Here is a 16,793-nt window from a genome sequence, read left to right on the forward strand (position 1 = left end):
TACATCATCTGGATGTGTGGGAATTTGGTAATATGCTTTGATGAGATCAATGTGCCTAAACATTTTAATTACATAACAAATTTTACTATAATAGGATAATAGGATACTTTTCTTTGACAGTGCATTAAGACAGCAATAGTCACCAACAGTCCATTCAGCAGACCCTGTGTTAGGCACCATGTGCAAAGCTACAGAATAAGGGACATTTGAAGGTCTCATATGGTCTCAATCGGACTCTTACTGAATAAATCAGGATATAAACTGAAGAAATTTTAAAAATCTGCACCTATGATTGATCATGTAACATTAAAGAGAAAGTAAAATTGCATCTTAAACCAAAACTGACAGATCACAAACATTAACGGATGTTCCATTGGCAGCAAGAAAAGTTCGGAGTACCACAGCCTTCAATTCAGATTTATTGGTGGCAATTAAACTGGTATCACTTTCTGAATCTATTAGAAAACACCTACCACTAGATCGGTCAATAATGAAAAGGCAGCGTGATATGTAAGGGTGGAAAGAGTCAGTTGCTCCTTCTCTTCCTTTACCAAGTTTCCTTAACAGGAATATGACAAATCACACTTTTTTGTGTTATCCTTGAACCAGTAGAACTCATTGTCACACGACTTGGAATATTAGCGGCCAGACAAATTGGTACGAGATGAATACCTCAAATGCTGAAGTTCGGAAACTTCTTTCCGAAAAGCTTTGATTTCCTCATGGAGTACAGTACTGGAGAAGGGTCATTATTAGAGATGATAGCAGAAAGGTTTCTGTTGTTTAAATTTGATTAACTACTTCTGCCGCTTAATCCAAAGTGACAGAAGACAAAGATGCTAATATAGTTTGGACAGGAACAAGCATCACTTTATTAAGCGGTTCAAATAAGAGCGAGTCACTGCATTTACGATTTTCTGCTCGATGCTTCATAATGCGGAAGAGTTCGCTGGCCTTCTGACCACCAAGGCCTTCACTTGCTAGCTGACGATGAATTTCTTGAGCCTTTATTTCAGAACATTTTTCTTTAATTTTTCATTTTAAATCCTGATATGGGATGACGCTATCAGTCTGAATGATGACACCACAAACAACAGTGGCAACAAATGAGCCACAACATAGCTGAATTTTGTCTTTTGTTATGATCAGTTTAGAAGTTGCTAATTCGACAAAGAGACCAGTCGATTTGAATAAACGGTGGAATCATCACAGCAAAAGTTTTGGAATCGGCCACTGTCCTGGTGGAACATGCGATAGCGGAAAGAATCAAAATCAAAAATAACAGTTCAAGAGCAAAACTGTGTAATTAAGGTCAACACTGAAGGATGGCGTTAGTTGATCTGACCCTCTATTTTAATAAGTCAGCACTGAATGACATTAAGCATAAAAATGTAATTTATTCCACGTACAGGAAACTAATTTATGACAAGAGCACTGTAGCAGCCTTTCTCCTCAGCAGACAAACCAGAAAAGACTCTGAGGGGAGAGAAAAGTTTGCGATGTAAAAACACACACGTGCACCTCTTTGCTGATGCAGTGCATCTCTCATTCACATGAATGAAATGCTACAACTAATCAGATAATAGTACTTATCTATAGCTGCAATTACAATCACATTTGTTACACAATTACTTTCTGATGAAAAACATGCTTTTATAAAATTAAGTTAAATAAATGACATTACTCATTGCCAACATGCTTTTGTACTTCTAACCATTTTTAACTAAGAAATTTTTAATGAATAGCTGAAAACAATAACACTTTTTTAAGTGTTAAAAAACTGGGTACTTCTCAATGCAAGCTCAGATTCAAACACAGAGCGAAGAGGACATCAACATTCATACAGAGAATTCACATTATTAACCTTACTTAAACCAGTTTTAAATTTTTTTACACATAATTTCTGCACTCTTAAAACTTTCAACTACATGATTTCAAAGCAACTGAGTAAGTAACTGCATTAAAAAGTTATTAATTATTCCACCAAAAAAATATATTGAAAGACTACAAAATAAAATCATGTCATGATGCTTCAAAATACAATACAAAAGAAAAGTATTAATAAGAACCAGAGTTTCCCTTCTTTTTATGGCTCATGGCCTACACCAGGGCATTTTACTAAGAGAACTATTTTGTTATTATTCTTACCAATATTCCTATGCTACGCATTTTAATACTGGATTTTATTTAACAAATTTACCTGCAGTAAACTGCACTTAAATGATTACAATTTTGAAGCCAGCTATAAAAAACATCATAATTAAACTTCAAAATACGGCTTGTGTACTTGATAAAACTATTAAATATTCAAGAACTAATGGCAAAATTTTGATAACAAATTTGAAATGAGAAATAAAAATTAAATATTAGAAAATTTACTTTGGCATTAAAATATAAATAAGTATAAAACTCAATTTTTATCAGTACAAAGTCCGTAATCCGGAATGATCTATAATTCGGACCTCAAAGCAACAACCTTTTTTTTTTGGTATGCTTTACACATATGCGTTTAATGTATAATGGGTGGTATAAGCTAGGCTAAAATTATCTTTATTGATTCTAAGGCATTTCAGTTAATGTTGCAGATTTGGCTGTTTCTTAATCTTCTAATTGGATCTGGCTTATTATATTTTGCACACTGTTATAGCAATTTTATAAAAATTAAGCTTGAACTTTTGATTATGTCAAAAAGACTTTCCAATTCTGGAGTTGCCATACCACTTCCGATAGTGAAGAAAGTGAGAGAGAGGTTATTGAAAACGAAAAAATTTCGATTTACAAGTTAGTCGGTATTCTGGACACAGCAATTACAGGACTTGAACAGTGGAACTTTGTAACTGAACAAGAAATTATGTCTGTTCGTAGAATTAAAGAGAAAGTTTTAGCACAAAAAACGAAGCAACTTAAACAACTTAAATTGAAAGAAATGTTTAACAAAGTAAACAAATAAAATTAAGCTTTTTTTTTTTTTTTTTTTTGTAAATTTTGATACCCTTTAGATCATAACTGCTCTTTATTTTATAAATTACGGTTTCATATTTTTAATTGTATAATTTCTGCATGACATCTTACCAGATTTAAATTGATGATCTATAATGTGGAATCGCCGAAGTCCCGACAAGTCCGGACTTTGTACTGTATTACTGCAACATTTTTGCAAGGAATGTTATTTCATTGAATGGTACCTGAATGGTTGTCAAAAAATTACAAATCTTGTATGTTTTTAAATAACTTGAGATGTATCTTTTATAACTTATAAAATTATTCATAAAAGTAATGAAAGTTACTTCTGATTCAAAATATGCTCATTATTCTAAAGTACAGCCTTACTTTTTTTTACTGTATTTTATTATCAAGCTAACATTATTATAATTAAAGACAGTACAGATAATATGCGTCTGCAGTTCATTTTATATGCACTACACACACACACACATATATATATATATATATATAAGCAACACCCAAACTTCATTTTTGTAACTGTAAGACTAAAATCTGTAAGTAGGATGAATTATTATTAAATATAAACTAATATTTAATTTAGTTATAAAAAATTCAATAATAAAATTTTAATTTCATAAAATTTTTCAAATAAATTGTGCAATTTCTTCAAACATGTATAACAGTCCCATATATTTTAAAGAAGATTAGTGGCTTTTTATTTAAATTTTGGTAACAGTTAACTTTATACTGATTCTATGTCACATTTCATACTCGCTCAGTCCAGAGGTTTATGCAAATTTTATGTCAAGTGGCATAAGTAAAATAATAATAATAATCAGCGTGTTTCAACAACAGAAGCTTGGCTGCTGAGACAAACAGCTACTGATCAGAACAGATGTGTTCTGTCATGCCTGTTTATGTTATGCAAGTTTTATGTTAATTTTTATATTTCTGTGTTTAAGGACAGGAGATAACTCACCTTAACACATACAGATAATTTCTAAAGGTGGGCAGTTTGTTACATTTAGCAGTTAAATATCCTTTATCACACATATTTACAATTACAATTTTTATTTCTAGAAAATATCCATTAAACAAGCACTAAGAACATTTTGCAGTGGTTATAACTTATGATATTGATTATAAATGATATTAGAATACATTAAATCTACAAAATGTTTATATGCCTTTTTAATTAAAACATTTTCCAGATATTTTAGCTAATTTACGTCTTTTCTAAGTTTAGTTATTTCAAGAAACAAAAGAGTGTTCCCATTAGTCTCTGCTTAATCTCCTAATTTGTTAATATTTCAACCATCCATCTTTGAAGAATAATTTTCTCTGTCTTTAAAATCAATTTCTTTTTCAACGAGTTTCCTCTCCATTTTAGAATTTTTAGATTTAATTAAAGATTTCTGTTATTCTAGAATTACTTGTACTTAGAATGTGTAGAAGAAACGGTTAATTTAACTTCTGATATAATATGAGCACTGAGAACAAATATGAAATGATGTAAGGTCACGGCCTTACCAGAGTCAACATGGAAGAATTTTTAGAATTCAGTGAAGCACCGCACCGTGCAAGAAAATTTAGGGCTGGCGCTGATATGTCTGGTGCATTGATACACATATGATAAAACTTTTAATAAATTTAATAAAAATTTTTCAGTTTCTTTGCTTTGTTTGATTGCTTCAATGTTTAGAACGATGAGAAAATAAAAGGAAGATAAACATGTTAAGAGAAAGACCTCTGGGATCAAAAGAAGAAAATTTAAATCATTTTATTTTCACTGTTCTTCCAAAAAATAAGAAATTCATCAAAAATTTCCTATAAAATACATCAATTATGCATTAATATCATAAAGACACTTTTCGTCACATTTTTCTGGAAATTAATTATCTGAAAGAATAATTACCCCTACCAACAGTAAAAAGCATGAGTATATGATTACAAAATCATTTTGCAACTTAAGAAAACAAGCATAACTATAAATACATGAATACCAGGGTTAAAATTTGTCAGTTTAAATTGCATAACACCAAAGTTTAACAATTTCTTTGTTTTATTGAAAGTTTACCAAATAGCATTAACCCCTTAAGGCACACATTAATTTCTAATTTTCGGTCAAAAAATCACCTATTTTTTTTTCTTGCATAATCATATTCTCTAGTGCATTTTAAGACATGATCGACAAATAAAAGTAATTTTTAACTAAAAATTTAATTAAAAAATCTTATTTTTAATTTTGGAATAATTTCACTTAAAGTTGTCTTTTGTTATGCTCCTTTGTATTAGAAAAGACGACATACAGGGGTACAAGTATAGGCTAATTTAAAAATATATATATATATTATACAAAGTGAAAACGATTTGATTACATGTTTATTTTGAATTTCAAGTTATCAAAATCAAATTAAATCAAATTTTCATACTTGCAAACATAAAATTGACTAAAAATTCAGTTTGGTATGATATACCATGAAGCATGGTACTGCGCAAAGTCCAACATTACAGTTCCTACAATAGTATCTTGTTTCTTTCCTTATCTTTTTACCCCTCTCATCTCTTTTACTGCAACAAACGGCGCAATTTCTACAAGGGGCCGCTTTCTTTTCTGTAGGTGGTACAAATTCGGGAAAGTGCCTTTCAGTTAGTCTCAGAGGCCCAGGTTGGTAACCAGGCCAACCTGTTCTTTTGGGTAACACTTTTGAATGGTATTTTTCAATTAATTTTTTCACAAGCATTTTACGGAATTCCAAATGGTCCCGTTTTCCTCCATTTTTTTGATATAGTACAAATGAATTCCATACGGATATATCCATAAGATGGAAAAATATTTTCTTACAGTACCTTTTTCCTCGTTTTCTTGTTGTTGGGTAATCGTGGAGATGCTGATCAAGCCGATCAATGCCTCCCATTGTATCGTTGTAATCAATTACAACTTTCGGTTTCTGAGTGCCATCATTGGCTGTTTTACTTGTATTTTCCTGATGTGTGTTATGGATTGTTGAAAGCAAACAGACATCTTTTTTGTCTTTCCACTTCATCGCCATTACTTTTCCTCTCTGAAACGCTATAACATCTCCCTTTTTCAATTTTTTATTTCTAATTTCAGATGGAACTTCTTTTCTGGTACTTTTCAGAGTCCCGTAGGTATCTGTTTGACGTTTTACCAGGAAATCCGCTAATTGTGGAGAAGTATAAAAGTTGTCAGTTGTCAAACAGTACCCTTTATCTAATAACGGTTCAATCAGTGACAACACTACTTGAGTTGATACCGGCATTTCTCGATATGCATCGCTCAGATTCGTTCCTTTTCCGGTATATATAATGGATGAATATAAGTAACCGGTTTTTGATTCACAAAGAAGGTACATCTTTATTCCGAAACGAGCTCGTTTCAGTGGTATATATTGCTTCCATTTCATTCGCCCTTTATACAGTAGTAGACTTTCGTCTATCGTGATATCTCTTTCCAGTGTATATAGAGAAGAACACTTTTTATTTATATGGTCAAATACAGGCCATATCTTATTGAGCTTGGGATGGGGGTGAATCTCAGCATCGTAAGTTTCATTGTTAGAGAAGTGAAGATATCTTTTTATCTCAGAATAGCGACGGAAGCTAAGGAGCTTCGGAAAAATAGGTGATTGAAAAATTTCAACTTTTGACCAATACATCCTTATCTCAGGCTTTCTAATTATACCTTGTAGTATAGTTATGGCTAAAAATATGTATAATTCTTCCATAGTAATCGGTGACCATAGGTTCTGTGATGATCCTGGATGTTGAAATGCATATCTGTTTGTTTCAGTTAGAATTATGTCCATGAGAGAGTTATCAAAAAATAATTCAAAGTATGACAAAGCATCATCGTAATCCGTCAGAGTAAAACAACAGCCAGGGTTAGCTTCAAATCGAAATCTCGGTGGTGCAACGTTTGGTTGATTTATACTAATTTGATACTAATTCCTTGCTATATCCAAAATCTCGTTGTCATTATCTTCCGATTTACTTCCATCACTCAAGAAATCATCACTCTCATCGCTGAAACTGTCTGATAAATTGGCATATTCAAAATTGTCATCGTCAGAGTCGCTCATTATCAGATAACTTTTTTTAAATTACAAAAACACTTAGTAATATAATTTGCAGTTAACTGCTTACTTTTATTATATTTACGTAATAAAAATGGATATATTACCTTTTCCACACCAAACGACTACTTTATAGCAAAGAATTCCTAGCAAACTTATAGCTAATCATCAAAATGCGCCACGTGGTTTACACAAGAAAAATGCTGAATAGTGGTGCCATCTATGTCAAATAAGTTTAATTATAATCTAGCCTATTTATTTTTACTGGAACGGATCTCAGACAAGCATTAGAAATAAAATAACGCGAGGTACAAGGGCGCCCGTGTGAGACACGGGCATATGCAAATTTGCCGGAAACTTTCGCCCGTGTAAGACACGGGCAAATGCGTTAAGGGGTTAAAATGTCATTTGACTAAATATATTGAGAAAAGTATTGTGGGAAAAAATGCAAAGATCCCTAGTATTTTATATGTAATATGTTGAAACTGCTTGATAAATTATAGCTAATCTTAACAATATTATTATGATATTATTAAAATAGTATTTATCCTTTGAAACCTGAAGTAGTATATATCTGTCTTTACGACTTTATATAGCTAGGTCTGGCTAACCCCTTCCCTTTGGTTCACTGCCTCTCTAAGATATCTTCAACTTCCTTGGTACTCAGAATCAAGAACTCAACATTGCACACTTTGAGAAATACTGTTTTAAAGAATACTTTAACAGTAAGAATAACATTTTAAAATAGAACTGCTTTTTAAAAATACTAACACTTGAATGTTTCAATGAACAGAATTTATAGAATCAATTTTTATTAAATTTACATATATCCCTTTTTTGAAATTTTCAGCATAGAATTAAAACCTACCATTCCATACTTACATCCCCTATCCAAACAGTGGCTCTCCTATTCATAGCGCATTTAGACGAGCTAATTTTCTTCTGAAAGAAGGAGAAATATTTTTTTAATATATATATATATGTATATATATAATAAAAACTAAGTTATACATTTTAAAAGAATTAGCAAATTTTCCCCCAATGAAGGGGATTATCTTAAATCATTTACCTTCTCTAATTTAAAAAAAAAAAAATATATATATATATATATATAAAAAGAAAAATCTTAAATCTGTACATAACAAACACGTATTTTATTAATTTCTGTAGTGAACAAATTTTCTGATAGAGCACAAACTAAAACAATTTTTTTTTTATAAAAATAAAAGAGCGAAATCCATTCTGCATTCATAAAGTTTTTCATGGTTTCCTTTGCAGCAGACCACACACACACATACATAAGAAAATGTGTTACGAGGCATGCTCTGACATTGCAAAAGCAATAACTTGTTCAGTAACGACTCCACCTGACATAATAAGAATCATAATTTCATGACCAATGGCAAGAGATTTTTACGATCTGTGCTCAGTCTGTCATTAAGGCCTCTCAAGGGAGGACTGACAATTGTTCCTCTAATAACATTTCATCTATACCAAATAAGACAGTTTAAAAATACAGCTAAAAAATTAAAAGGATGTGAATACAGTCACCAAACTGTTTTAGATGGAGCAACATATAAAAATGCTCTTAAAATCTTGACCAGACGCTTGCCGCTAGCAAGATCCTCATGTAATGAAGGCAATACTTATATTTCCTATGCATTCAGGATTAAGAGTCATTATGTACTTTGAACAGCTAAATGCTATCCTTTATGCAGTAAGTAATATTACATTTTCCTACCCCAAACGCTATCCTTCAGTTACCAATCTTCATCAATCAATCAAGTCGCCCCATCAGCACAATGCATTGTCGTCATCCTGGTGATGACCCAGACGTGATAGAAACATGCAACTCCTCCCCTTTCTCCGCAAGTACTCAACTGGCCCAGCTAATCACTCCCAATGAAAGGAGCTGGACAGCCCACCAATGCAACGATCAATCACATCAACGGCTCTTTTGTTATGAGTACAAGATAGGCATATCCAACATTCATCCAAAACTCCGTTCACTGCTGATTCCTGCATCACCGTTCGTCTGCTCTTGTTACTTCCAAATCTTCCACTGTCGCCGCTGAAACTGGTTTTCACCCTCTACCTCACTCCACGTTAGATAAAAGGTATAACGTAGAATGAGCGCGATCCATCTTTGTCAGTCATGATGAAGCATTTAGGCAAAGCATTAGGTGTTCTGCATTTTTATAATCTGGTGGTGGTGGTAGTAGATTTATGGCGCAAAGCTCTACAGGCTATATGCGCCAAGCACCGGATTCATTTTCCAACATATAAACCAAACTATAGATTTTAGATAAAGAAAAAAGTCTAAAGACAACAGCACACTTTTAAACTCGAGGCAAGTAAAAAGAGACTGAAATGGTGGGATGAAAATATTGAATTGAAATATGATTCAGATAATGAAATATGCAGTATAGATATAAAATCTTAATATATCTGATTCATTAAAATTCTAACATAAAATCTCAAGACAAAAATCAAATTAAATAATGGAAACCTCTTTCTTTCAGGTACTCAAACAAATTGATATTGACCTCTCTTCCGATTAAACGGTCAAGAGGCAGGTCGCAGCTATTAAAATACTTCTCACGAAGACTATTAAAATATGGACATTCAATTAAAATGTGATGGACTGAGACACAAACATCACAGTTTGCACAAACAGGCTCGTTCTCAGCTTTCAAAAGGTAGTTATGTGTTACTCTAGTGTGACCAATTCTAAGGCGAGTCAAAAGAACTTGCTCCTTACAATTGCAAGTAGTATACCAATGCTGTATTTTAGCCTTTCCCCTTCTCACCTTGTTATGAATCTGAATGTCCCAAAGTTGCTGCCATTTATTTCTGATCTTCTCTTTGATGACACAACAGATATCTCTAAAAGGGATGAGGCGGCCAGACGTTTCAACAACAGATTTCACTGTGATGTCTGCCAGCTCTTTGCTTTTTATTCCTGTATGTCCAGGGACCCAGCAGAACAGAATTTCATATCCACGACTTGTTAATTTAATATTTAGCTTCAGTACATCCACTATCACAGGATTGTCGGTGCTTGAAAAGGATTCTAAAGCTTTCAATGCACTGTAGGAGTTTGTATATATAATGAAATTTCTATAGCAAAGCATTGAGATGTACAAAAGCACATAATAGATAGCAGTCAGTTCAGTGGTTAAGACCGAGAAGGCGTAGTGTAAACGTCTGCCCTCAAAGTGGTCACCAAATATAAATGACATCCCAGCATGACAAGTCGACTTAGATCCATCCGTATATATGGAAAGATAACTGCTGTAATTATGCCTGTGCTCAGAAAAAATTTGTCTGTACATGATGTCATTAGTGGTTGTTTTTCCGTAACTATGGAAAATGTCAAGAAGCTGGTTGTGCAGTTTCCCAAGGTGGGATCTCAAAATGCTGTACTGCTTGTGGGGACATATCAGACAAGAAGAATTCTTCTATGAGAGGACGAACTCCGACAGGAAAATAAGGCACACAGGATGGACATGCTTCAAATAAAAGGTCACAGCTATCATCAAGTAAACACAGTTTATAAGGATGGTCAGTTTGAGACAATATATTAAAATACTGTAAAACAGAGAACTCCTCACGCCTCAAACGGAGTAAAGGCTCGTGACAGTCAACATAAAGGCTCTGCACAGGACATGTCCTGGAGGCTCCAGAAAAAATCCGCAGAGCCTATTGATGAACAGGATCTAGTTTTAACACTGAAGGCCGAGCGGATCCATAAACAGCTGAGCCGTAGTCCAGTCTAGAGCGAACAAGAGCTCTGTAAGCATGGAGCAACGCTCTGCACCCCAGGACTTTTAAAATATTTAAAACTTTTGTACACTTTTTCTCAAGTTTAGGACATGAGGAAGGAAAGTCATTTTTCGGTCGAACATCACCCCTAAAAATTTTACTTCAGGTGCAACTGGAATCACAGACCCATTGAGGTATAATTCAGGCTCAGGTTGGAGACCTCGCTTTCTAAAAAAATGCACGCACACAGTCTTCTGTTCTGAAAACGTAAATCCTTGTCTTTCTGCCCGGTCCTGGATCTTGCTCAAAGCGATCTGCAGCTGCCTCTCATATCCGCACCTCAACAGCTAATTTGTAAGTCATCAACATATAAAGATCCTGAAATGGTGGGAGGAAGTTGTTTTAATACAGAATTTATTTTCAGGCTAAACAGAGTTAAAATAAGCACACAGCCTTGAGGCACACCCTCAAAAACAGAGCCAATCCTTACTTGAAAAGTTCTAGTGTTCAGGAAATTCTGAATGAAAATTGGTAGGTTGCCGCGCAAGCCACTCTCGTGAAGATTGCGAAGAATACCGTATCTCCATGCCTTATCATAAGCTTTCTCAATGTCGAAGAATACAGAGACAAGGTGACTTCTTCTTACAGAAGCTTTTCGAATGTATGTCTCTAAGAGGAGCATGTTATCTACGGTTGTTCTCCCCTTTCGAAAACTGCTTTGATAAGGTGATATAATATTATTCTTTTCCAAGAAGTACACTAGGCGTCTGTTTACCATCTTTTCAAACAGTTTGAATACACAGAAAGCGATAGAATTTCTCTCAGAGTCCTGCTTGATAGAAAGAAATGCAGGTGAGTAACTGCTGCTGGAAGATACGGCAACAAATGTCTCACCAAAACTATTCGCAATTTCTTTTTATGGAGCTAATCACTCGGCCATCTTTTTCCAGAAAGGAAAGTGAATGGTCTTTATATATTCCGCATGCTTTTCGAACTCTTTCCCAAACCCACTTACTAGGCGTAGAGGATGTTATTGAAGACACATATGAAATCCAGAAATCCCTCTGGCTCTGCCTTCTTACATTTGCTTTCGCTCTTTTAAATGCTATGAGGTTTTGCAGAGTAAGATACCTAGGAAAAATTCCCGGTACTTTTTCTGTTTTTTCAGTGCTTTATGACAGTCGCGATTCCACCATTTTTTCTGATGTTCTAGGAATGGAAAGCATAGCTGTATATTAGAAACAGTTTCAACAGCATCATCGATGTGCACATTTTCTACTATTTTCTCCGTGAGCTCTGCAGAGGAAGAGAAGAGTTCCCAGTCTGCTCTGTCCAGTATAAACCGAGGCAGTCTCGACATAGGCTTTGCTCCTCTTCGTGCAGGAGACACAAAAATGGGATAATGATCGGTGTTGTAAAGATCATTTCTGACACTAAAAGTGCAAAATGGCAACAGAGATGGTGAACAGATGGCAAGGTCGAGAGCGTTGAATGTCCTTGAAGGTCATGGAAGTATCCTGCCCATTATTCAGGAGATAAAGGATATGATCTTTAATCATTCGCTCAATTTGTCTTCCTCGGAAATTTGTATCTTTACTACCCCAGAGCGGACTATGGCCATTAAAATCTGTTATGCTGAAAGGCTCAGGCAGCTGCTCTATAAGAAAATTTAAATCTTGCTGATCAATGTGCTCATTAGGAGGCAAATAAAAAAAAATCACACGGACAACTTGGAGGGATGTTGTCAAAGGAAATGCATTTGATGGATAAACCAGTGAGGTGAGGAGGCCTACACCCCCACTGGCATGCTTCCCTGCAAGGTATCCTTCCTGACGAAAGAAACCTCCAAAGTTTTGCATGTTGTTCTAGTTTCAGGTTTGTTTCCTGTATTGCTAAGCACACAGGATGATAGGCATTTACTATAGCTTTGATGTCAAGCAAATTTCGGTGGAAACCACAACAGTTCCATGAAACGAGGGTGGCCATTATGATTGGGTTTTGTTCTTTTTGTGCTGTTGTTTAGTTTTTTGTAGAAGTAGATTCTTGGAACATCTAGACACTCTTCTATTTCCATAATATCTGAATCCACAGATTCAGAGACCATCTCATCAAGAGAGTTATTGCAAGGATTTATATTTTTATTAATTATTTTGTGACTTACAGTTTTAGGTTTACTTTGAATCACTGTTTCTTCTTATTATTCTTTTTTTTTTTTTTTTTTTTTTTTTTGTATTAAATGAGTTGAATTTTCCTTTTTCTTGTTGGATGTAGTCGGTTGGGTTTTATTTGGTAGAGTCTGTGTGCCTATTGATGTTTGGGTGGCAACTGTACGAGATGATTTAACAGCACTGGCGTATGATGTATTTGGTCGAAGCTGTGTGCTCTGCACTAGTCTTCTGGCTTCGGCGTAAGAGATGTTCCTAGTTACTTTCATAGTCTGGATTTCTTTTTCTGATTTCCATTTTGGGCACGAGCGAGAAAATGCTGGGTGGTCACCCTTGCAATTTATACACAACGGAGAATCATGGCCAATCTGTGAGCATCAGGCGCATGTGAGGCTGCCACGCCAAGACGTCTTAGAATGGCCGAAACGCTGGCATTGGAAGCATCGCATCGGGTTTGGAATATAAGGTCTTACAGGACAATTTAAATATCCAGCCTTGATATTCTTAGGCAGATCAGGCGTGTTGAAGGTAAGGATCACGTTCTTTGTATCGATCAACATACCTTCCTTATGCATCTTGATCCGCCTTGCACCGCAGACATTTTGGTCGGATAGCTCAGAAGCGATCTCTTCTTCAGAAGAATACAGAAGGTTGAATTCTGAGATTACACCACGACAATAAATCAGTGACTTATGTGCTGTTACAGTGACATTCGCTTGCCCAAGTTCAGTTATTTGAAGTAAAGAAGCAGACTGGGTGGCTGAGGTTGTATCAATAAGCAAGTCTCCAGAGCGGAAACGCTTTATATTTCTCGGCTCACCAATACAGGAATGAATGTACTTATTTATTACAAAAGGTGACATCTTTTGCAGCTCGCCAGAAGGACTAGACATAACAAGGAAACGGGGACTAATATTAGGATTATTTGCATTTGCATCTGTACGTAGTTTTTTTTTTTTTTTTTTTTTTGCAGTAGATTTTTCGCAACTTGAGTGACTTCGAAGTCTTTGATTAAAAATATATGACAATTAACCATATTTGAAAGAAAAAAGATTCGAGTCCGACGGCCCCGCCCACCACAGAGCCCAACTAGGGAACACAGATTTCTGCGTTAGGGCTAGCCGGACCTATACGCAAACTGAAGCCCCACAGTCGGCTTTCCCGAAAGCAGGTACTCCTGAGAGCTTATCCCCAAGCCACTGACACAAGGACTAGTGTCCAGCCGAATGACACCCATGAGGACGACTAAGGTGCCTTCCGTTTAGCTGAAGCAGAGGCCAAAGCAGTGTGTTGAGGACAGTACCTCGCCCCTCAAGTACTAGGACCCTCCTTTCCAGCGACACGGGTCTCCACGCACGGCAAACATGTGGGCAGTTTTCTTGCTACTTGAAAACTAGAGACAAGGGCTGTTCCAGTTTCTCGTGACGAGCCCCAAAAGGAAACCACATCGGAGAATGGAAGGAAAAAAAGTATCAGGTCAGAAGAGAGGAGACAGAAAAGAGGATAGATCACTGGGGCTTCAGGATCGTGACACCCGTCTCACCAAGATGATGATCCCCTGAAGGGCTAGGGTACCTCGGGATTGCCACACCCGTACTCACAAGAGTGAGCCCCTGAGGGGCTGCATTTGTATGAAGTCTTAGGAATGTGCATACCTCCACAACAGCAATGTGAAGCCTGAAATGCCATCTATCAGCCCATTTTAGAACTATTTTTTTTTTTCCTTCACCAAACAAAATTCCATTGTTTGACCATTGTTTTGGTATATCAAGTCAATCTGGCCAGTACTTTTAAAATTAGAAAATTTTGAAATCACAACTTTAATTATAAACCTGTAAATGACAGCTTCGTGGCCACTGCAATTTTATCAGCAAATTGAACATGTATTTGAACATGAAATTGAACATGAAATATTTCATGTTTTAGGTTAGCCTACAACATTTCATTTAGTAAAAAGTTAAGATTTATTTTGAGGCTTTCTATTATACACAGCTGCTCAATTTAGAGGTTAATGCAGATTTTACAGCAAGTGCCTTAGTTTAAATAGAAAGGAAGATTCTTAACTGGCATTACTTGTAGTACACACTTAGCTGTTGCTGCTGCCATTCTATATCATCTTTTCAGTCATATAACCTTTTCTAATTCAATGCTACTTTATATGATGTAAATACTTTTTGATATTTAAAGACATACACAGGAAATGCATAATTCCTCAATGGGAATCACACATATTCTACGATAACTAAACACAAAATGAAAAGGCCGACAATTTCTGAAATTTTCAAGTTTATATAAAGATGGCAGATCATGACAGAAACTTTTAGGATAACCTAACAAACGATAACAATGACGAAGAAATTGTTGAGAACGTGCAATTTAGAGGTCATATCTTGTGTTTAAAAGAGGACACGTATTCAAATAATAAATGAAATACTACAGAATCTGACAAATTTTATACGAAGAAAAATAACATTATATAATGCAACAAGAATAAATCCTCAACAAAACATAAGAACTCTTTCCCACTAAATCAATGAGAAATATGGAGAAAGCTAAAAATATAAACTTTCCTATAGATTCACAATAATCTTCTTATCATAAATATCACAGCAAAAGTTGATTGCATTAATATTTACACTAAGAGTACTACTCATTATGTTTATGTAGACTATATTGAAGATATCAGAAATAAAAGCATCCATCTAAATTCTCCATTTTGTAAGCTCCACAAATTGTTACACATAAGAGTTTCAGATCTACAGCACCATCAACAGATAAAATTGGCCAAAACTGGTAATCGTCTAAAGAAAGTCATGGTAATTTTCTGCGAAAAAAAAGGTTAAAAAACTTAACTCAGGGGCAAAATGGCACTGTGTGCAATATTATTAAACAAAATAAGACACAAAGATATCAGTTTAAAATGTATTAAAAATTTGTGTGTCAATATGGCATCTACTATTTTCCAAAAGCAAGTTAATTCGTATTACTGCATTCTCAACATCAGCTCTTAGCATATCTGGAGGAATGTTACGCACATGTCACTGTATCGCATCTTTCAGTTCCGCCAAATTGTTTAGATTACCAACATAAACAGTGCTGCTGTAAGACAATTATATGGCAATGCGATTTTGCATAATCCCACAAACAGTTTCATTTTTTAGAAATGATTAAATATGTTTCAAACCGATATCCCCATGTCTTAGGGCTGAACTCGGGCTTCAAAAATAATAAATAAGCAATCTATAAGAAAACAAATTTTGGAATGCGCACACTTTTGCGAGCTCAAATTTCTAATTGCCAATGTGTGGTTTTCACCGACGGATTTCTCCGTTACACTGATGATCCACTCGATTTTTATCATGTTTAATGCCTTTAAATGGTAATTTTGTTTAGGTCAATGTTTCAAAAGGGTGTACAACATGTTAAACTATGTAAATGGTTAGTTAGATTCCGATCCTTATTTCATTTAACAATAATGCATACAGCACCATTTTCCCCTGGTGGTGAGTTTTTGAACTTTTTCTTTTCACGGATAATAAATTCCTAGGACCTCCTTTACACGATTACCAAGTTTGATAACATTTGGACCAGTAGTTTTCCTGTTATGGCCATTTCAAAGTAGAACTTAATTATAACCACCCTGTATATTGTATTAACAAAGTAAAAATAATAAAATAAATAACAAAGTTAACAAGTAAAAGGCTTAATTTAAAGGGGGGGAATTTATATATTACATCCAAAGGGGCTTTTTTTAAATGTTTTGTGCGTTACCTTTTTTATTATATCAAATTCTTAGAACTTAAACCATAAAATTCAATTC

The 16,793-nt window shown here is 34.8% G+C and overlaps 1 protein-coding gene across 2 annotated transcripts in view; it reads right to left on the bottom strand.

The window, feature by feature from the left end:
• Secp43 (tRNA Selenocysteine associated protein) overlaps positions 1-16,793 on the bottom strand; it is an 82,682-nt gene that overhangs the window by 56,986 nt on the left and 8,903 nt on the right. Inside the window, exon 2 of one of the 2 annotated variants that reach the window (XM_085822875.1) lies at positions 7,926-7,985. In XM_085822875.1, coding sequence (XP_085679001.1) covers positions 7,926-7,958 — 33 coding nt within the window. In that variant the 5' untranslated portion in view covers positions 7,959-7,985. Of the gene's footprint in view, positions 1-7,911; positions 7,986-16,793 lie in introns of both variants that reach the window. The other variant, XM_085822876.1, reaches the window with a different exon arrangement.

Source organism: Stegodyphus dumicola, chromosome 8 (genome assembly GCF_044657685.1).
Source record: "Stegodyphus dumicola isolate Sdum_Otavi_A_Nest chromosome 8, ASM4465768v1".
Taxonomy (NCBI): domain Eukaryota; kingdom Metazoa; phylum Arthropoda; class Arachnida; order Araneae; family Eresidae; genus Stegodyphus; species Stegodyphus dumicola.